At 44.1% G+C, this 21,666-nt stretch overlaps 1 protein-coding gene across 1 annotated transcript; it reads left to right on the top strand.

Moving 5' to 3' along the window:
- Positions 1 to 909: 909 nt before the first annotated feature.
- On the top strand, positions 910 to 15,741 carry IL7R (interleukin 7 receptor). The gene is made up of 8 exons (XM_036403444.1): positions 910 to 1,003; positions 5,800 to 5,938; positions 7,206 to 7,360; positions 8,919 to 9,073; positions 10,790 to 10,967; positions 11,791 to 11,881; positions 13,707 to 13,782; positions 15,093 to 15,741. Exons 1-8 carry the CDS (start codon positions 913 to 915, stop codon positions 15,594 to 15,596), a joined length of 1,389 nt encoding a protein of 462 aa, XP_036259337.1. The 5' UTR covers positions 910 to 912; the 3' UTR covers positions 15,597 to 15,741.
- Positions 15,742 to 21,666: the final 5,925 nt, after the last annotated feature.

Raw genomic sequence — 21,666 nt, forward strand, 5'->3', positions numbered from 1 at the left:
GAAGATTTTCTCCTGTATGCTCAATCTAAATCTACCCTCTTTTATTTTAAAAACATTTCTCCTTGTCCTCTCACTACAGGCCTTGGTAAATGATTTCTCCCCATCTTTGTTGTAAGCATCCTTTACACACTGAAAGGCCATGATAAAATCTTCCCAGAGCCTTCTCTTCTATGGGATGAACACCTCCATTTCCCTCAGCCTGTCTGTGCAGCAGGTGTGTTCCAGCCCTCTCTCATCTTGCTGTCATCCTCTGGCCTTGATTCACCATGTCTGTGTTCTTTTTATTTTGGGGCTGAATGGAGTGTGCCAGATAGGGTCTCACAAGAGTAAAGAATCTGTCTGTGCAGCAGGTGTGTTCCAGCCTTCTCCTCATCTTGTTGTCTTCCTCTGGCCTTGATTTAATATGTCTGTGTCCTCACAAGATAGGGTCTCACAAGAGTAAAGAATCACCTGCTGCAGTGCTGCTTTTGATCCTGGTGGTTAGAGAGACAAAAGCAATCACACCTAATGTTTCATACCAGGAAGATTTTTCTCCCTTGGACCTATGCACCTCTCTTGGGAGCAAAGTGGATGCCAGGATAAAGCCATGCTCTTGGGGAAACCTTCAGCACGAGTCCCACCAGCCGAGTCAGGAGCACTGTCAGTGGAACGTGCTCCCTTCCCCACTGGGCCTCACCAGGCTTGCCCAAACAAGCTGATCCAGAAGGTGCTCAGTCCAGAAGCGGGAAGCAGTTTCACAGTAAAAGCTCAGCAGTTATCTGTGCTTTGGCTTCCTGCCCGCTGCCACCAGCCTGGCTGTGCGTAGGCATGTTTACATTTCCCCTGGCGAGGTGCAGGCAGGCTGGGGCTATAAAGCAGCGGCACAGGGCTCTCACACACACACCCCCAGTGCACACATGCAGCCTGCTCAGGATGACACAGCCCACCACTGTGCTGAGCATTTTCGCCATGTTCCTCCACACCGCTTTTGGGGAAAGTGGTTGCACCTCAGCAGACGGTGATGGTGAGTCATTTCATCTTCATCTTTCCACTCACGTATGATCTTGAAAAACCTCAGTTAAGAGATCCAGAATGCAACTGTGTGATTAAATACATTTGTGTTTTAACTTCCAATCTCTCTTTAGTGCCAGTGCCTGAGGGGGAGCTGGGGGATGCCTATTTAATTTAATCCCCAAATCTGCTGTCCTTATAACATTCTAATCCACATGAAATAAGGGAGCCCATAACTGTATGCACAGGGCATGCAGTGCCAGACCTGTTAATCCTTGATGTAGCTAGTGCTTGTGTGGGGACTTACACCTGGAAACAGGGATAACCTCACCCTTCTGCAGCCCATGGTCACTCTGAGCTGCTATTAGAGAGGGGTGAGGTTCTGGCTTCTTTTGCTCTTGCCAGTCTCCTCCAAATAAGACGTTTTGATGTAACTCAAACTTGGCCCAAACTGTTCCACTTCAAAAGCCAAACTTTTACATTTTCTTTAAGCAGTTTCATCAGCTGTATATGGGATATAGTGCCAGTCTCCCTTGTAGCATGGCTGATGAAGGAACTCAGCCTGGGGGTTCTCACAGCACATCACTAACAGCATTCATGCTCTACTCAGCAAATAATTATAAATTAACAACACTTTAAATTCAGCCTTGTTGTAGACTTTATGATCTCATTTAGGGAAGTGAAAATTATTTAGCAGCATCAAGATGAAAAACATAAATAAGCAGAATATAAAAACAAAATAAGGAGCAATAAAACCACTGTTTCAGGCTGCTATTCATTTTCTCAACAGGCAGATGAAAAGTTTGATTTAGAGATTCAGTCCTGATCTGCTAAACTTTTATTTGTCTGATACTAAACAAACAGCAATTACAAGAGTTTGTGCACTACACCTGAAGTATATGGGCTATCACTCAGCTTTTGGTAGGTTAGAGCTCCATTGTTTGGGAAGAAAAGAGTTTTAGTTTTTAGGAGGAGAATGGTTGTGTTTTTAGGCTCTCTCTCAGTTAGAGAATCTCATTTTTCCTTGGGTGTTATATATTTTAACACATGTATCTGGGCAGTTGTACATACATACATATGTACATAGACAGGACATGTATGATAAGTTTTTTCATTAAAAGAAAACAGGGACTGGCTCAGAACTTCATCTAACCACCCTGGAGTTTTTATTTGCCATTTATTTGTATAACTGGAAGCTGTTTAGAGCCAGCTTTGGAAAGCAGCTATGGTGATGAATGTTCAATGCTAGAGATTTATTGTTGGTTTTGCTGAAATCCTGAGGGCTTCCCAAAATCAGATATGATCAGACCTTTGCTTGTTTTGTCCCTAACATGAGTAAATCATTATTTCCTTATACTTGAAGACAGATTCAGAATATCCCCACTGTGCAATGAGCAGCTTTTATGACTTCTTTATGAATCTCCTGTGTTTGGCCAACAAACTAAGTAGTCTGGGGTAAAATCACCCATGATGGATATTTGACTTTCACTCTTTTCCTCTCTGACTTGCCCTGGCTCCTTACAAAGTGCCAGTAGCCAACTTAGGCATGAAGTTGCCCTTATGGGCACTTTTATGGGCAGAGGAGGGAAGAGCTAATTGCAGCACTTGCCTCCATCGCCTCCTCTCTTCTGAGCATGAGGCTGCCTCCCAGCTGCTGTCCCCCAGCCAGGAGGAAGTGGTGGAGACCCCCAGAGGACCTCAGGGAGCTCCAGGCAGAGCTAAGGAGGGGCAGGCAGGGAGGTTGCAGGTGGCACAGGAGGCTCATGGGCAGGGCACCCTCAGTGGTCCTCCTACCCACACTTGTAGGGTTTGTCCAACCCATCTAAATTGTTGGGACTAAAACAGGTTCTGCCTGAATCACATCTGTGCTAGAGGTCTCACATTGCTCTGTCCATGGAGACAGCAGTGCTTAGCTGTGCCCCTGGCGTCACGCGTTGCTGTCAGTCCTGGTGGCTCTAGAGCATAAAGCTGGAGGATGTCCTTAGCCTCTGATAACACCCTTCACTTCCTAAAGGCTCCTGAGATTCCTGCTGTGGTTTGGACTGTCCTGCTGGATTCTGTCCAAACCCAAGAGAGAACCATTTCTGTGAAGGACCTGCCATGACTGTAGCTATGAGAACAGTTTCTATCCCAGTTTAGAATCACTCCTTCCCAAACCCTGCCTTGATTTCAGCAGAGCCAGGTTCATGGCTCTGCCTGGTCTGCGCTTCTCAAGGCAAACATTACAACAGTCTTGTAAATTTTTAATTCAGTGAAGAGTCCTTAGCAGTATGAGTCATGTCAGACTCACAAAACCATTCACGTAGCAAGCACATTTGTGCGTGGTGGTTCTGAGGTTTAGGGCAGAAGTGAGGCTGAGACTTATGTGCGTGCTTATGTCAGACAAAAAAATTAGTCAGCCCATGGAAAAACCATAGCAGAAATAGCATTTCAAGTTGCTTACTTAACATTGTTCCTGAGGTTTAATTATCATATATTCTATGGTTATTATGTAATTTCCATGAATAAGGAACCATATAATCGCAATATGAATGTTCAGTGTCTAAGTGGTAAAGTCAGCTCTCCTTCCAGTGTGGCAGCAAAGCTTCACTGTGTTGGTTAAACCTTGAATGCTTGTTTGAACTACAAGACTAAATCTTTTTCTTCTTTTCATTTTGCAACCAAACTGAAAAAGAATGATTCAAATTTCTGTAACTTTTCAGCAAATCAGTAGTGAATAGCTGAATTTTTTTTTGATAAGCCATTTATTGTCAGGTTTTTAAGTTGATGCAAAATCTGGTGTATAAAGTTTGCATTTACAGAGATCACCAAGCACTCGCATAGAAAAGCAGATTAGTCATCCTAACCTTTAAGTTTTAACATTGCCTTGAGTACTAAGCAAGTCTCCTGGCAGTTGCAAGTAAAATCTTAAGCGAGGCTTAGAACATGACATATCTGTGCATGTCAGTTTTGGGTGTATATATCTGTATAAAATATGGTGCATTGTTTTCCATTTTAAACAGATTCATTTCAGCTTACTTGGTATCCCCCAGATTTTGAATACACTTATTTTTATGTACACACTTTTACCCACAAATATGCAACTGTATGTGGTACATATTCCTGCACAAGCATGTCTGGCCTTATGGCACAGGGCTGTACTGGACAAGACTCCCACCTCTGTGAAACTGCTGCAGAACTTGTTCCAGAGTTGGGCTGACCTCTGTGTCTCTGTCTTGAATGTGATGGTTAAATACAGCAGCTGTATTTCTGCATCTCTCTGTGTCTGTGTCTATGTCTGTGTCTGTGTCTGTGTCTGTGTCTGTGTCTGTGTCTGTGTCTGTGTCTGTGTCTGTGTCTGCGTTTCTGTCTCTGCCTCTGCCTCTGTGCTCCACAGGTTCTCTCCTCAAAGCAGCAACACTGCTAGAGGACACTGCATTTGTTGTCCTTTAGGGAGATCTGGACTCCCTGAGCTGTGCTGAGAAGACCAGTAGTAATTTCTTAGCACAATTGCTCATGATGACAAACGGCCACTAAATATTAGCTCATGGGGGAGAGATCTCCCTGTGGGTTCTGGGTTAGTGCAGCTTCAGATGCTCCCACCCCACCACAGATGCTGGTGACAGCAGTCCCCTTCCTAGCCTCTGCCTGCACTGCTTTCATGTGTTTCTCTGCATTTCTGACTGACTTCTGGACTTCTCTTACTCAAAGTCTGACTGCAGATGCAAGAGCTGGCCATCATGTTCTCCAGGAGGGATTTTCCATTGGAAATTTTTCAACAGGCATTTCCCCACTCTGTTTGTAAGTCTGAGTCACTGACACCCCACAGCAGATAGCAATAGGACAAGGAGGAACAGTTTTAAAATGTCAGAAGGGGAATTTAGATTAGGTGATAGGAAGAAACTCTACATATAGTGAAGCCCTGAAACAAGCTGCCCCAAGAAGTTGTGGATGCCCCATCCCTGGAAGGGTTCAAGGCCAGTTTGGATGGGCCCCTGAGCAAACTGATCTAGTGGGTGTCATTCCTGCCCATGCTAGATAAAAGATCTTTAAGATCCCTACCAACCCAAAACTTTCTTTGATGCTATGATTCTTTTTCTCACTGTATCAGGTGCCCCATATAGCAAGGACCTGTCTGAGTAGCAGAGGACGGAGCAGGGGATCAAGCATAATCCCTTGACTCAGGAAAGAGGATTTTTATTGTGACAGCTACCCCTAACCATTGGTGGAGGAGTCAGAGGCATTCCTGCCCCTAGGATCCATTCAAGGGGTGATAACAATAACCCTTTCCCTATCCACTTGGCTATAGTGGGTGAGATTTCATGAAATGAGGCTAAACTGGCATTTTCTGCCAGAGATGACTTCTCTCAGAAGCATCATTTTTTTACATCACTGGCTTCATACATGCCAAGTGTAGGATTTTAGAATTATGCTTTTACTCAAATCATGATTGTGTTATTAGTCATTGAAGCAAATTTGCAGGAAGCCATGCATTCTGGCAGAAAGTCTAAGATTTCCCTCCAGAGCCCAAATTCGTGACATTTCAGAAAGCTTTCCAGCACAATCAAAATGTGTCTTAGCCGCCTCATGGCACCAAAATATTCTTGCATGTGGGTGGACTTGGCTGGCATGAAAGGAGAGCAATCTTGAGAGGTGCAAATGGCTTTTAACTTCATTTTGGACAAGGTTTCTCTGATTCTTACAAAACAGGTGGGTTCAGCCTCTTTCTCTCAGGCAACCACATGAAGAAACAACCTCCTATACAATGAAGCTGCAAATCAAATACACTCACAGGTTTACCTCAGTAACATCTTGTGAATATCTCCTTAGGGACTCTAGGGGATGATGAACCAGACAATTTCGACATTGATTGCTTCAGCCAGCTGGAAATTAAGGACTCCTTTAGCAGCCTGACCTGCAATTTCACCGAGCTGTCTCCTTACAACACTAACTACACCCTGTCTCTGTGGTAAGTGCTGTCAGTCTGTCCCTTGGTAAACAACATGCAGGGAAACAGGGGCAGCAAAGCTAGACAAAATCCTATTTTGCCAAGTTTGAGTACTGTATTCAGCAAGGAAGAGGAGTTTACTGAAGCAGAACATAACTCCCTAATGAGAAAAAAGAAAGAGGTGGAAGCATCTCTAAAGGCGACTATAGTGTCTACAATAGTTCTAATCTTGCCTCTGTTGCTCTGAAATGTCTGTAATATGGATGTAGCCCTGCATGAACTGAGAGTTTTTTACTTTAATTTAAATGGTATTTTAAAAAATGTTTTTGAAGACATAAATCCTTACCACAGAAAATTCTTTAGCAGAAGGTTAATTTTCCACACCCAAGAAAATGCCTTCATCTAAGTTAAGACAAAAACTCAGCTATTGTCTTTGCACACAGAGACATACAAGAAATACACTAGAACAAGCACACAAAACTCCAACAGTTATCAAACACATCAGTCATCTCCACTTCCTATCGAGGCCTTGAAACTCTTTCCACCCTTTTTTTCACTGTTGCACCAAGCTGAAGATCATATTTTGTTTCTTGAGCATACAGATGATCCTTTTCCCATTTTCTGCTTTTCCTGAAACTGAAAGCTGTGTGGCAGCCAAAAAAAGAAGTGGATATTTTTTGTAAATCTTTATATACTTTATCTTTACAGTAACTAATTATTTCCTTTTTTTTCCTTACAGTTTATTAGAATTTTTCTATTTTCATGGGACTTGTTATTGGCTTTGACTGAAGTTTTATGGCAATTCTCAAACATGGGAACCTCACAAACGGAAAAAAAAAGTTTTAAAACCACCATGTGATTCCCTCAAGGACAGGCTGACTGTTGACCCTCTACTTGCTACCACCTAAGTCAATAAGAAATTTCTCTGTATCTTCAGAAAGCATCAAAACACATTCCCTAATACTTAAAAATAGCAGTGGTAAGGTAATTTTTGAGGATGCAAAATCTTAACACATGCACCTCCAATTAAATAATTGCACATTTTTCTCAAGAGCTCTGTAATGCTCAATGTGATTCACATAACTTTATTATTGTGCTCAAGGACCACAAGGAAAAACATTATCAATCTCTCAAACTTCTTATTTGCATTGCATCATCTCTTATTTCACATGGAGTCTCACTTCAGTGAGATAAGTGAAAGGAGCAAGCAGGATTCATCCCTTATAGTAAGTAGTCAACTCATATTAACACTGAGAAGAAATTATTGTCGTGTCACTTTGGCCAACAGCACCAAGGAAGACAACAATTATGCCTGCTCCAACATGAAGAAACAGGAAGATGTATTCTTCTTACAGTTCACTGATATACTCTCAAACAGAGATGTTTGCATGTACTCTGAGACGAAGAGAAGGGTCTGCAGGAGTCTGATTGTAACTGACATTGGTGAGAAACTTAACATTTTGGACATTTTACAGTTATAGGGGTTACTGGGGAAAAAATAGCCCAGCACAAAACCTAAGGGTCAATCTGGATGACATAAAGACAGCATAAAATAGCATCTTAGCAGGGCATGTAGCCTGTTATCAGAGGGTGGTGTTTCCCCTGCTTCAAAGCCATTCATTCTTAGCCTCCATTCAAAATGCGTAGCTGAATTCAGGCTGATTGTGACACTGCCCAGACCTGGACATAGACTGAATCCCAATCCAGGGCTGAAGCAGCTGTTCCTGAGTGAGGATGAACTGCCAAGCAGGGACATTTTGTTCATCTCCGACCAGGGATTATGCAGTTTAGGGACTGGCCACCCCACGGATAGCATGAGCCCAGCAGCACAGGGAGCACAAGGGTGCAAGATCTCACTTCATGGTGCATCCTGTAGCCTGAGCAAGGTGCATCCTGCACTGGAAAGTGTGAACAGGCTAACATATACCAGGGACCCGCCTGAGCCAAGAAATAGGAAACTCCAGGGGAGGAGGGGATTCACAGGATTTACTGTTCTAGGAAACCAGTGCCATTCAAGGGCGGCAGAGAAGCCTGTAGGACAGATTCTTCTCTGTTCTTCTCTGGTGCCACATTGCTTTGTCTCTGGTGGGCAGTAGGCACTGCAGCAACCCTCTCTTGTGAAACATTTCTGCCACAGTTCAATAGTTTTGTAATAATCTTACATTACCTCTTAGTTTATGGGCCAGCCTGGACCATCTCTGGCAGTGCCTACTCTAAAAACTGTGGAAGATTTAAGTATCTGGGGGTTGTAGAAGGAGCAAGACAAATTTATGGCTATATGTGCTTTCCTGAGAGGAGAGAGGTGTGGGCTCAGTGCTGCTGTGAGAGCTGATGTACTTACCCAGGTGAATTCAGGAAGCCTCAGTGACACAGACACAAGTCCCTGCAGGTCTCAAGCCCATCCAGCTCAGGCTCAGCTTGGAGAGAGCCCCGAGGGCTGCATTTTGGACTTGATGTACTTGCACAGATGGTCTTTGGCATAGACCAGATAAGATGTGGGTACATAGCAAGGGTCCGGAGCCATAGCCCCCTCTGGTCTATCTAACACCATCAGACTTTGTAGCTCCCTCTGTCCCACTGCCCTGACAGACAGACACAGTGGTACCTGAGCACAGGTTGCTCCTCCCAGCTGGGTTTTGCCCGGGGCCTCCACCTCAGAGCACTGGCTAGATGGACTGAATTTCAGGGCTTCAACCTGCCACAGGGGTGGGCATGCTCAGGAATTGTTTTCCAAGACAAAATGTCACATCCCTCAGAAGCCGCTCCCCTGCTGGTCAGTCTGATTCTCTAGCAGGTCAAAACCCAGCCCCTCTCAGTATCAGGGCATAAGGGTGAGCTGGGGCTCAGCATGAGGATTGCCTAACTCAGGACAGCTCTTCCTCAAGATAGGTCACCCTGCAGGGCTGTAACCTGAAGTGGACTTTTTTTTTACATTTCAAACCCCGTTTATTTTCTAACATTATTCTGCTCCTGTGTTATCCTGGTTTGTTGTCATTTGCAGTTAAGCCCGAAGTACCATTTGCTATAAACATCACCTATGAAAGGGAGGCAAATGAATATCTTATTCGTTACTGCACACCACACTCAAGGAAGAAATACTTAAAGGACAAATTAGTGCACCAAGTAGCCTATCGGCAGAAAGAAGGTACTTGGAAGGTAGGTAGTGATGTATTGGTGTGCTCACACTGATTTCCAAAATTAAACATTATCAAAATTACCTGTAGCATGTAAAAATTATCAAATCTGCAGATATCTCCACCTGAAAATTTGGAAAGGTGCAATATTTGGCATTTGGAAATGTCATCAGTCAAAAGAGGTTTCATTAATTTGGGCTTTCCAGTGGGAACAGAAGACACAATGTGCTGAACCATCCTAAGTTTGCTCTTTGGTGTGGTGGTTTTGCTGTAATTTTCTGTGCTCATAAGTCAGTAAAACTTGTTGTCTCTTTACTTATTTTGCAAGTTTCTTCACATCTCCTTTTCCATTGAATCCTTCCAGGCTCCCAAGGCAGCCCTGCAGCTCTTGCACGCTCAGGCTGTCTGAGGCTGTGAGCTGGGTCTGACTGGGGCTGCCCAGCTGCAGGGATCTCTGTGTCCCCTGTCACCAGGGCAGCCATGCAAAAGCTGCCCACAATGTTTGAGAGCATGGACTCCACCTGGGTTTTACAGAGGGAACACAGTGCTGTCCACCAAAATCAGATTTGTTACCTGGAGTGCAACTAGGCAGTAACTACACAGTGGAGAGAGACATTGACTGTTCCAGTTGCACGAGCCTGGGTGCTCAGTGGTATTCCACAAATCAAGCACACCAACTACCAAAACATTTTACTATTAATACATTTTAGCAAACAAACTAATTAGTGTTCCTTGGCCACAAGTTAGATAGTTCTCTTATTAATTAGTGTTCTATCTTCTATAGGTTAATGATTCTCTCCCATCTCATGCCAATTAGCCCTCAGGCTCAGTCTTTTTCTTCCCTTGAGTTGGTGGCTCCCTTGTCCAGGTGGGCCATGAGTCAGCAGTCGTGATCTGCTCCTGCCAGAATTACCTTCTAGCCAGTTCAGAGCTGATTCAGCATAGTCACTGGGTTGTGTTTATTAGTTTCTTCCTTATCTTGGGGGTTCTGCCAAATGTCCTCTATTATGGCCCAAAAATTCTGCCCTCTTTTTGTCCATTACCATCGCTGCATCCTTCTTCCCAATCTTTGTTAACCTCCCCCCAGGTCTCACACCATCGATGCATGTCAAGACCCAAACTTTAACAAGGCAATTCTACCCACTAGTAATTTGTTTTTCCAACATCAGGACATCATTTAGAGCTTGCTTATTAACTGCTCTCTGTTTTACAGATTAAATCTCCTTCCTTGTTGATTAGGCTTGAAAATATATAAAGATCAACACCAAAGAACTAAGGGAAAAAGAAAATGGATTCAGGCAGCAAAATACACTGAAATGGAGAGCACCAGAGCTGCACTGCAGGATTTCTGCTTCTTCCCTGTAACTGTCCTCTCAGACACTGTCTTTTTATGCTGCAGAAATATATTTTTTTCCCATCTCTCCTCTGAGCCTTTTCATGGAGGCATATATTTCCTACAGCAGTGTCAGCTGCCACAAAGCACAGTTAATACTCGCAGCTGTTTTCCTAAAAAGCTTTTATCCAGCATTTGTCTCTCTTCTCAATACTATCTGGACTATGCTCCTGTTTAACTAGCCTGATGCCCTGATAAGCACCTGTGTAATAGCTAGGCAGATGGAGTAAACAGCACAGCATTTCAGGGATGCACCTGATCTCACATATTTTGCTGAACTCGAGGATAATTCTTCGCTGTCTGCTGGAAAAATAATTGTATTTTTGTTTGTGTGTGTGCGTTTAGACAATAGAATCACCATACCTTCAGATAAAATTGCTGGGGAAAAACCTTGAAAATGAAGCATCGTATGAGGTGAAAGTACGTTCTCAGCCCAATGGAGATTATTTTAAGGGCACATGGAGTGAATGGAGCACTTCGAAGAGCTTCAAAACAGCAAGAGAGCAGCACTCCACAGAAAGCTGTAAGAGATGAAAACACTTTGGTTCTCCTGAAGGAAAGCAGAGCTGGGGGTCTGGGCTCCCTGGCCAGCCTCAGCAGCAGCAGGGATGGGGAAACGGGGAGGGAAGAGCCCACAGCCACAGCAGGGTCAGCCCTCACAGACACAGGCACTCCAGGGAGGTGACTCACGGAGCAGCTGGATTGCTTTGGTCTGGGGCTGGCTCTCCATGAAGACTTAAATCTCACTCAAGGGTAATAAGGTCAGAGGAAGTGCTGCCATGAGGGTGTGGGTGCAGAGGCAGATGAAGGCTGACTCACTGCTTGCTGCTGGCTGCTTTGCCAGGGGAAGGAAGACCTTGCATTTTGGGTAAGGCACAGAGCTGCGAAGCATGACCCATTTCAGAATCCTGGGCTTGGGTGTGAAGATGGCACTTGGATCACAAATGCAACACAGGATAAAATCTCATCATTGTACATGAATGATCTTTGTGGTCCTTGGGTCCCCCCAGTCCCCAGGGGCACCTCAGCATTACAGGTGTTAGAAGTCATCTCTGTGCTGCTGTGAGGACACAGTGAGTGCTGATTTCAATGCACAGAAGGTGACAGCACACTTCAAGCTGCTTTAATCCAGGCTGTGAACTCGAAGCTCAGCCAAGTGCTGATGCTGTGGCAGTCTATCATTCACCTCCTTCACGGAGGCAGGAGAAATGAGCCCAGCCCAGTGATAGGCAAGTGCAATGCTTCGTGTTAATTCCTAATTTATCATCTGAAAAGACATCACTGTTAAGGTGGCTTAACAGTGAGACATTTACATGCACTGGCTGATGCTCTTTGTTTTCCTTTAGACAGCAGTGTGGTCATGGTTATACTCTCCATCCTAGGATTCATGCTCTCCGTTGTTGTGATTGCACTGATCGTAGTTTTTTGGGAAAACAGGTAATCTCTTTGTACCAGAAAAGATTTTGGAACCCAATCCTGTTTTGACAGTCTTATTGCTTTCCCCTGTTATACTTGTGAACTATTCTCTCTCCATCTCTGGAACTCTGTATCAAGTTGATGGCAAGCAAAGAGTAGAAATGAGCAATACAGTGTTGGCAGGCAGAAGATGGCCTGCCACTTGGACCAGATTTCAGTCCTGAGCTCAAAACTGTGGGAATTTTGGTGAGCCAAAGTCACCACAGAGCACTTACAGACTCAGTGTCTCAGTGGAGGCAAATTTGACTCACAAACTTCAAGCAAAATCTAGAAAAGAAAGGAACCTGCGGGTTTTAGTAAATTCCTGAGAAGTGTGGAAACAGCATGCCAGAGTGATGACCTCTTTCCCTTTCACAGGCTGAGTCAGGGGGGGTTTGCTCTGTGGTGCTTTCAGAAGCAGCAGGGCAGAGCCCTCTGCCTTGATGGTGCCAGACACCAGCCTGGCCAAATCCTCTTCCAGCCAGCCATGAGGCAAGACCAGCCTGAACTGGGACTAAGGATACATTAATTACACAAGCAGTCCTTGGGCTGCAGTAGGGTTTTTTCATATATCTGCTACACAGAAGTAGATGGATGACTGCAGATATGTTTTTAATGACATGGCTCACTAGAGCTGACAAGCTTAAGAAAATGAACAGATCTGTAGATAATGTTATGAAACTAGAATCTGGAGGGATAAAATCCAAGTTTATCTGTAGAAGATTAACTTCTTGCAAGACAGAAAGCCAGGACTCTTCAACAACATTCAGAGTAGTCTGTCCATGACACCCACCTCAAGAGAGGTAACTCTGTGTTGAGCTCCTTTTTGGGATAACGCTTGGGCTGTTTGTGCCAACTCCAGAGTGACACATGGGGATTACCTGGACATTGCTAGTTGGCCCAGCCATACCATGCCACAAACAATTTTAATAATTAAACATTTTAGACAATGGAGTTATCTGCCCTATTGCTGCTTTATTCACAAGTATAGAGGGAGCTTGAGATTTCTTGTTCTTGCATTTTACTATTGCTGGGAACCTGCAATTATCTAACTTTGCTAACTTTTCTTTTATAAAACTGCAGCAAAAAACAGGTGAGACTTTTTGATCCCAGATATTTCCATTTTAGAAAGAAGAGGGTTTTATACATGTGCATATATACAGCCACACAGACACATAAATAAAATTAAATCTATATTCATATACTTGTATAGTTTTAACACTGCAATGATTGAAAATCAGTTGGACAACATTCTCTAGATGCCCCATAGCTGACAGCATCAAGCAGCACAACATGAGAACTTTGCTGATCAAGGCAGTAAAAATGAGACCTGTGGAATAAGACTACAGGACAGATGTCTGAAGCTCAAATTGCTGGGAATGGGACAATATGCAGTTCTTTGAATTAATTGAACAGAAGCGAGTATCAGCACATTTCTACTTTAACCACAGCATCTTCTTGCACTTAGAGAAAACAGTTTCACCACAGAGAGCCCAGTTCACACAGCTAGATGAAAACAAGCAACAAACTCTTTGCCAGCATAATTTGCTGCATTTCCAGTACTTAGTGAAGTGTTTTCTTTTAACTGTGACAATTTGTGCACTCCAAAGAACAATGACTTTTTGGTGACCTTTACAATTCCTCTTCTCTTGTCTGGATTATTCTGAGGCTTCTCTGTCTTTATTCTGGATAATGCCAGCCAGCCCTAAGGCTTTGTGAGAACTGGTACAAATGATTCAACATGAACCTCTGACACCTCAACATAGCCCTCTCTCATGCTGCTTTTTGTCCACTGTTGCTGTTTCAGGATCAAGCCTGCTGTATGGCCAAACCTTCCTGACCATAAAAAAACGCTGGAGCAACTATGCAAGAAGCCAAAAAACGTATGTATGTTCTTCCACTGTTCTTTCCACTTGAGCATAGACACTTGGGGACAAAACTTACACTGATGAGAGACAGTATCTGCATGTGCTGCATCAACTAGGACATCTTTCAGAAATTACTTCTACATTTCACAGAACAGAGCCCACATTTGCTCATGTTGATGTCAGCCAAGGTATGGAAATAACACACAATTGACCTAGTGCCTGAGGTTTGACTTGTGCAAAGTATCTACAGAGGTCTTGGGAAATTGATGTATGAAGAAAGGCTGAAGGAATTAAGTTTCTATATAGAAGAAAAGGAAGCTTGGGGTGGGGAATACTATTTACAACCTTCCAATACCTAAGGTATATGTAGGGAGGTGGGAAAGATGCTCTCACCACATGGCTGTGTGGAGACAGGAGACACATGCCTCTGGTAACAGAGGCAACAAGCTTGCGTTGCTTCAGGGCAAACTTCTTCCAGATACAAGGAAAGAATCTTCCTTGTGAAAAGAATTAGACACTGTGTAGCCTGCCCAAAGACAAGGTAGGTTCCCCTTTGGGAATATGTTTAAGGCTTGGCTTGACAGGGCTCTGAACAGCCTAATCCAGGTCCTGCTTCTGGCAGAAAGTTGGACTCCACAGCTCCTTTCCAACCAAGATGCTTTGGTGATTCTACAAGACTGTGATCATGGGGCTGGATGGGGACCTCTTGCAAACACCCCTGGTGGTGTCCATGTACCCTGACATGGTCACAAGCATTGTCCATACATCATGCAGTATATGAACTGCTTTGCCAGTTAAAAGCCAGATGGATGAGTAAGGCATTAGTGCTGTTCACTCCCGGTACATTATTAGCATATTCTTAATTTCATAGGAGGCCTAACACAGCTCCCCCAGCCTCTGTGCTCCTCAGCTGAGGGATTCTTAACGTTTTTCAGGAAGTCATGGCAAATTTTTACTTCCCTTGCATCTAAATTAGGAAGGCAAAACTGAAAGAAACCACCTGGGTGGGCACACTCCTTCCTGTGAAATGGCAGGCAGGCAATAAATGTGTGTCTCACAAAAGTCTCTGAAACACTGTATAGAACATAAAACACTCACTGGGGGTGCTGCCCAGTGGAGGATACTAGATGAATGAAGTTAATAGGGAAAGGGATTTTCAGCTATGTGATAGTTTATTCTGTGCTAACGTATTGTTCAGCCTGCTCAGGGTTATATCTGGAGTTGAAGAAAAAATAAATACCCTTCTAGAATAAATTATCAAAGTATCTTTTATCTTAAGCTAGCACCCACTGTTGACTAACTGTGCTGTTCCCTTTGCCACACAGAATTTTGATATAAGCTTTAACCCAGAGAGTTTTGGTTATGTTCATATCCATAAAGTGGATGGCCTTTGGGCAAAAGCTGAACTGGAAAATTTTCTGCAGCCATCAACTGCTCCAGAGACAAGCCTTCCAGAAAAAATCAGGAGTGGATCAGACCTGAAGGTGATCCCTGCGATGGCAGACAAAACCAACCTAAACCTGCCGGTGTCGTACGAAGGGGTCTGGCCAGCTGAAGCCCTGCACAGGCTCCTGGGCCCCAGCCAGTTTGCAGTCACCGAGGGCAGCTGCAGCTCCAGCACCTATGAGGTTTGCCACGGCAACAGGGTGCCCCTGCACCACGATGGTTTCAACCTTTCCTCCACTCGTCCCCTGCATCCTTCAGGGCAGCCCCATCCAGAGCCCCTGAACGACGACACCCCGTCCCAGATGCTGCCTCACAGTGACATGAGATCACAAAACAATGAGGAAGCCTACGTCACGATGTCCAACTTCTACAAAATCCAGTAAATCTCACAAGAATTACAGCACGCAGTTTTTTCTCTGGCACACGCAGGATACTGAAGCTTTCTGGCTCTGTTTTCCCAAATCCTGAGCATTCCCACCTCCCTTGCGCACTCTGCTCATGGTGCAGCGCTGTACCTGCAGGGAAGGGGGATCTCCTACACTCAGTGAGAAGCAGCCCATCTCAGCATTCAGTATTCTGCTAGCAGTCTTCTCTGCAGCAGAAATTAAATTTAATTCAACCTGATTCCGATCTTCAAATCTGATTAATCCAGAGCAGTGACAATGTAGTCCCAGCCGAGGATCACAGCATGTCTCGTAGAAATTAATGAACTCTTTTGTTACCCTCTTGGTTACAAAGTTAAGCTCTCATTAATGCCTTAGCAAGAAATATGGCAATAAATTCCTTTTAAATAGAACCCAACCTCTTTTAAACACTGGTGGGTCAAGACTAACTCCCCCCCCCAACCCCAGTCAGTCAAAAGACAGTAAAAAGACAAAAAAGACAGGAAATTAGAGTTGCTATCAAATAGTAGATGCCTGGAGATCCAGGCAGCTTGAGCACCACAATGAGAGTTGGCTGAGTGCCCAGCAAAAATGTTACATAGGCCCACCCGAGGGAGATGTTTCTGAGATGGATTTAGTTTTTGGTTTGGTTGTTTTTGTTATGGGGTTTTTTTTGGTGGTTTGTTGGGGGTTTTTTTGAGACTCAAATTAAAACAAAGCAAACCCTAAATGCCACTACTTTTTGCTATTGGCAAAGACCTGCCCTTAAGACAGTTACAGGATGCACAGGAACTTCTGCTAATACTTTTGAGGTCTTCAACATTTCATGTACCAACCATGAGAAGCAAAGTCCTTTCTCTTCCTAGAGGCTGAATTAGGTCTGTAAATTGCATGATACTCTCCTTTTCTGCAGCTCTTATGCAATTATTAGTGTAGCATAAGTGCTTTCCATTCCAGAGACTAGGCTGACCATGTTTGTTTACTAGCATTATTCCCAATGACTGTGACTGCACACAAGTACTATGAATTTGGACAGGCAATGTTCTCATGCAACATCTGATATAGGAAGATGGATGGAATGTCGTGGATCCCAAGACCTTATTTAGTTTTTTTAAAATATCTTATAGTGTGCCAGGAGATTTTTTGTTTGTTGGTATTCTTTTATTCTTTTTTTTCAGTTTTTAATTTTTTTTTCATTGTGACTTTTTTCTTTAGGGTATTACATTTATTATATTTTTTACATTATGGCTGAGCCACTTCACAGTCCTCTTTGGATGCTGCACATTCTGGAGCACACACTTGGAGATAAAGCTGCTACAGCCACATGGTTGCATGACAGCAGAGCATGTGGCCATGGGACATCCAAGCTGCTTTCTTGGACTCTGGACTTGGGGTTCACTTCACTGTGCAGTCTCAGTTCCTCTAGCTCTTTGAAATTCTCCTTTACCTAGTTATATTCACATTCCCAGAGCCTAAAGGTTGAAAAGAGTCCTCTCTTATCCTCAAAGGATGAGATGCTCATTTGTTCTGACTCATAATGGTCACAGAGATGTTACAAAACCTCAGCTGCTTCCATCTGCCTCTGCCAAGACAGCTTTGTACCAGGAGAGCAGCAGAATGAAACTGATCACTGAAAATCTCTTGTGGCTTTGTTTCAAGAGTATATGGCAGAGAGTGAGGCTTGCATTAAACTCAGTTGCTTGAATTAGAATTGAATGCTTCAGGAGACAGTACAAACCAAACAGCAATTCTGGAGCACATCAAGCCAAAACCAGTCTTCCCAAGACAGCACTCCACCTCCTCCACCTCCACCCAGTGCAAGGGAAACTTTCAAATGGGGAGAGCTTAACAGCTACTGTGTGCAAAGGGGCCTCAGATTTGGCTCAAGGCATTCCAGTGACATTTTACAGAATGGTTTTTATTGCTGTTTACCACCAAATGAAGCATTAATTGATGCAGAAGAAAAAGGCCAAAGCCCTGGGCATTCATTTTCTTTATAGCGCTTGTGTTTATTTTCAAACAGAGCTGCTGATAATGCTTATACTGCGAGGACTTGCACAGTGTGACTGTAGATACAGACAGACTATACCAGAATGATACCTTCTTCCAGTGACACAGTAACAAACAAAAAGGGGATAGCGGAAGAAGCAAAAGCACATCAGGAAAATCTTCTGCACTATGTGCTATGCTCCCTTCAATTTTTGTAATTCTGTATTTCTGTAACATATTTGTTGGATGTATGCAGATATAACCACTTTCAGCTTTGTTTCAGGAAAAAAAAATAAAGCCAAATATGCACCAAAGCCTGAAACACCACAAGCATTTCCTGTCTATAGCCAAGTTATATATAGCCCATATATGAGGATACAGCCATGGCTATATCTGGACAATCTGTCAAGTAGTCTCCTTATTCTACATGACAATTTCTCCAGAGCTGTCCACAGATTCCCCTCTGCCTCAGTAATCACACAGGAGTTGTGCTCAGCTTTCACATACTCCATGCACTTCCTTTAGCTCAGCACAATTTTCCTTCTCCCCCTTCTGCCTCCAGTGCCCACGCTCAGCTGCACACCCAGAGCCAGCCTGCTGGCGCTGGTTCCTCTGTAGCTGCAGTATGACACAGTGCCTGGAGCTGCCTGCTCCTCCCTGCTGTGTGCCCATGGGGCTCCAGCCCCTCTCCTGCAGTCGTGGGGACACACAGACACCCTCCCATCTTTGCTTTTCCCTTCTCCTGTGTGCAGCCCATGCAAACACCTCCCAGCACTGTGAGCACTCCTCTCCTGCACTATGGAAATGTCTCTTAGCTGTACACAAACAAACTTAGACTATTGTCAGTTGTAACAATGAGTCATGGTCTAATTCTAATAATGCTGAAAAATGCTAATTACATCTCAAGGCAATAGTCATCCGTGGCTAAAAGCTTTAGTTTGTTTACCACATCTCCTCCCCTTGTGCACATTCATTAGACAGGCTGAAAAAACACACACAAATGCTGCGTTTGTCAGTGGGGCAGCAGAGGACCATTTAGCTAAGTGTGCGGAGGCAGGAGGACTGCTTTTTGCCAGGGTGGAGGGATGGCTAAATGCCTGTGATGGGCAGTGAAATCTGGGCTACAAAATAAACATTGTCCCTGCACTGCTGCAGGGACATGTGGCTGAGTCCAGGGCAATTGTTGGCAGGCAGAAGCTGACTATGAAACAATCTCTTCTGGCAGCAAAGGATGTGGTGATGCTGGCAGGGTATTTCTGCAGGGCAGGAGTACAGACCCTTCTCAGCTTCTTAGCAGTAGTGTTTATTGATTTGAAGGCCTGTATTGGTACAGCACTACAGCAGCACTGCAACCTGGGGGGAGAGGCAGTTGGATTTTAGTCAATATACTTTTAAATCAAGCTAGTTATCTCTGTGGTTGTGGGGTTTCTGAAGCGATCACTTAAAAACAGATAAATCGTGATATAAAGAAGACTTACCACCTCTGTGAGGAATTATTGTAGAGTCAAACACCTCCTTATTACTGTGATCACGAAGCCACCCAAATTAACACTTCTGTGTGTCACAGAGCATTGGCAAAACAAATCTAGTGCGCAGCCACACAAGAAAACAACTGATAATGCCAGAAAATGCAATTGCTAAATTATACCGACTCTATAATCTCCTCGCCCACGCGGCAGCTCCAGGTTTTTTCAGCCAGGATGGCTTTTCCTTGGCTTCTAAGCGCCACCTGCTGAAACACAAAGCGTGTCAGAGCCCAGCCCTTGGACACCGCTGGTGCCATCACATCGCGCAGCTCCAAAAGCGTTGCTCAGATCGGACCTGGGGGAAAAATCAACCCCACAACAAACTAAGCAATATTTCACTTATTTGTAGTTTATGGCCCTAATGAAGTTTGGACAAATAAAAGCAAAAGACAGTTTCCAGGATTTCTTCATCTTTAAAATGAAGCAGTTAGCAGTGTCCACAGAAGAACTAACTCCATAGCAGTAACTCAGAAATTCATTTTTTGTTACCTTAGAATGAGAAAACCAGTGTTTACAAGGGTGATGGCTGTATATTGTGGCTCAATGGACTCTATATTTTGCAAAACTTCTTTTGCATCTTCCAGGGAAGTCTGATTTTTACATGTATTGCTGCAGCAAGCTCCAACACGGAATTTAGCTGAATGACACTAAGACCAATGGATTGAGATTCTTTCACTAGGAAACAGAGCTGCTGTTGCTTTGGGCTAAAAAAAAAAAATAGTTTTCCCAAATACTGTTAAATATTGATGGCATAACTTACATGTCACAGCAAAATTAGATTAGTCCAACATCAGGACCATCAGTGAATGAATATAAAAGGCCCCAAAGTTTTGTCAAGCAACAGAAAAAATGAGACACAAAGCAGAAATGCATTGATGAAAATGTCTAAAGGAATAAATCTATGCCACAAAGTTGGAGCTTCTCCAACAGAGTCTGACAATTGTTTTTCCAGAAAATGTACATAAGCTGAAATAAACCATGCCACCTTTTGAAACTAAAAAATCCCAACCAACAGCAAAAAAAAAAAACCAAAAAAACAACAAAAACCCAACCAAAAAAACCCACCATGTTTTAAATGAAAAAAGGAACAGAATTTATCTCAGGAAAATAAACACTTCCCACCTTTTACCACAATCTCTGCTTTTCCACAGAAAACCAGACTTGATTCAACTTCCACAAAACCTTGTGCTTCCTTTCTTTCCAAGATATTCAACAAAGGCTGGATCCTGTCCCCAGTCTGCAGCTGCAGCTCCAGTTGGGATCAGCAGCAGTGCTTGAGCTGGGGCGAAGCCTGGGTCCACGTTTTTGTGGAGCTGAGGCTGCTGTACCTGGGGTGGCTGCAAACCTCCAGGCATGAGCATGGAAGAGGTGCTAGAGCCAAAACCAAGCTCTCTTAAAAACCACAGGTGTTTCAGACTCTGCTGAGGCACACCCGTATGGCCAGGGGCTGCTGCAAACAGAGGGGCAGCTGTCAGCCACCTGAGGGCTTGGTGTTAAGCACTGGCTACTGGGAATCCTGGTTTCTGCTCACCCTACAAGGGAGGAAAGCTAAAGAAACAGGATGAGCTGTAATCACAGTGACAATGGACAGTAGCAGCTGCTGGCAGTGCCAGGTTGCCCTTGGCATTACCTCTTTACTGGGAAACCTCAGTGTGCTGCTGCTGCTGCTGCTGCTGCTGCTGCTGCTGCTGCTGCTGCTTCCAGTGTGGAGGATAGGAGATGCAAGACAAAAATCAGCAAAATCATTGGTCTTGCTCTTTCTGCCAGTGACAGCTCTGTGATGGCAAAGCCGTGCTCTGCCCACACGGCTGCAGAGGTTTGAGGTAGCACTGTGTGCAAGGAATTACATAAAGGCAAGCTGGCTTTCATACAGCATGCACAGGTGATTTCATCTGCAAGACTTCTGCTGCTGCCATCTGCCTCTGCCAAGATAGCTTTGTGTCACAAGAGCAGCAGAATGAATCAGATCACTGAAAATCTCCTGTGGTCTAGTTTCAAGAATATATGGCAGAGAGTGGGGCTTGCATTAAACTCAGGTGCCTGAATCAGAATTTTGTTCTGCAGGAGAAAGTATTAAAAAAAAAAATTTCTGGGTTTTTTTTTTTTTTCCACAAAAGCCAAAAAAATTTCCTCTCACAGACAGAAACATGAAGCCACAAAGAGCACAGGGAGGCCAGAATGAAATGTAGCAAAGGAAGCAGCTGAAGTGCCATCTTTCCAAGAGGAATACACCAGAAGAAAAGGCTGTCCCACTCATCCTTTTTCCCATAGCTGGTGCTCTTTTGGGGTAGTGGGGTGGTGTCACTGAGGTGCTCTGATGGCTCATACAGAGGCAAGAAGTGGGGGCAGTGTTCTGGAAGAGTTATAGGGGCCTCTTCTCTTGTTCCTGCAGGGCTCTACCAACATTTTTGGAGCAAACTTCAGTGCAGGCTGTTGAGGAGTGTAGACCTTATTCCTTACAGGACACTGTGCCAGGCAGCAGGCTGAAACTCAAGATGTAGGCCAAACCTCCACCTCTGGGACTGCCCCCCTGCCCTGCAGAATCAGATGTTCCT

The sequence above is a fragment of the Molothrus ater genome, chromosome Z (assembly GCF_012460135.2).
Source record: "Molothrus ater isolate BHLD 08-10-18 breed brown headed cowbird chromosome Z, BPBGC_Mater_1.1, whole genome shotgun sequence".
NCBI classification, from domain to species: domain Eukaryota; kingdom Metazoa; phylum Chordata; class Aves; order Passeriformes; family Icteridae; genus Molothrus; species Molothrus ater.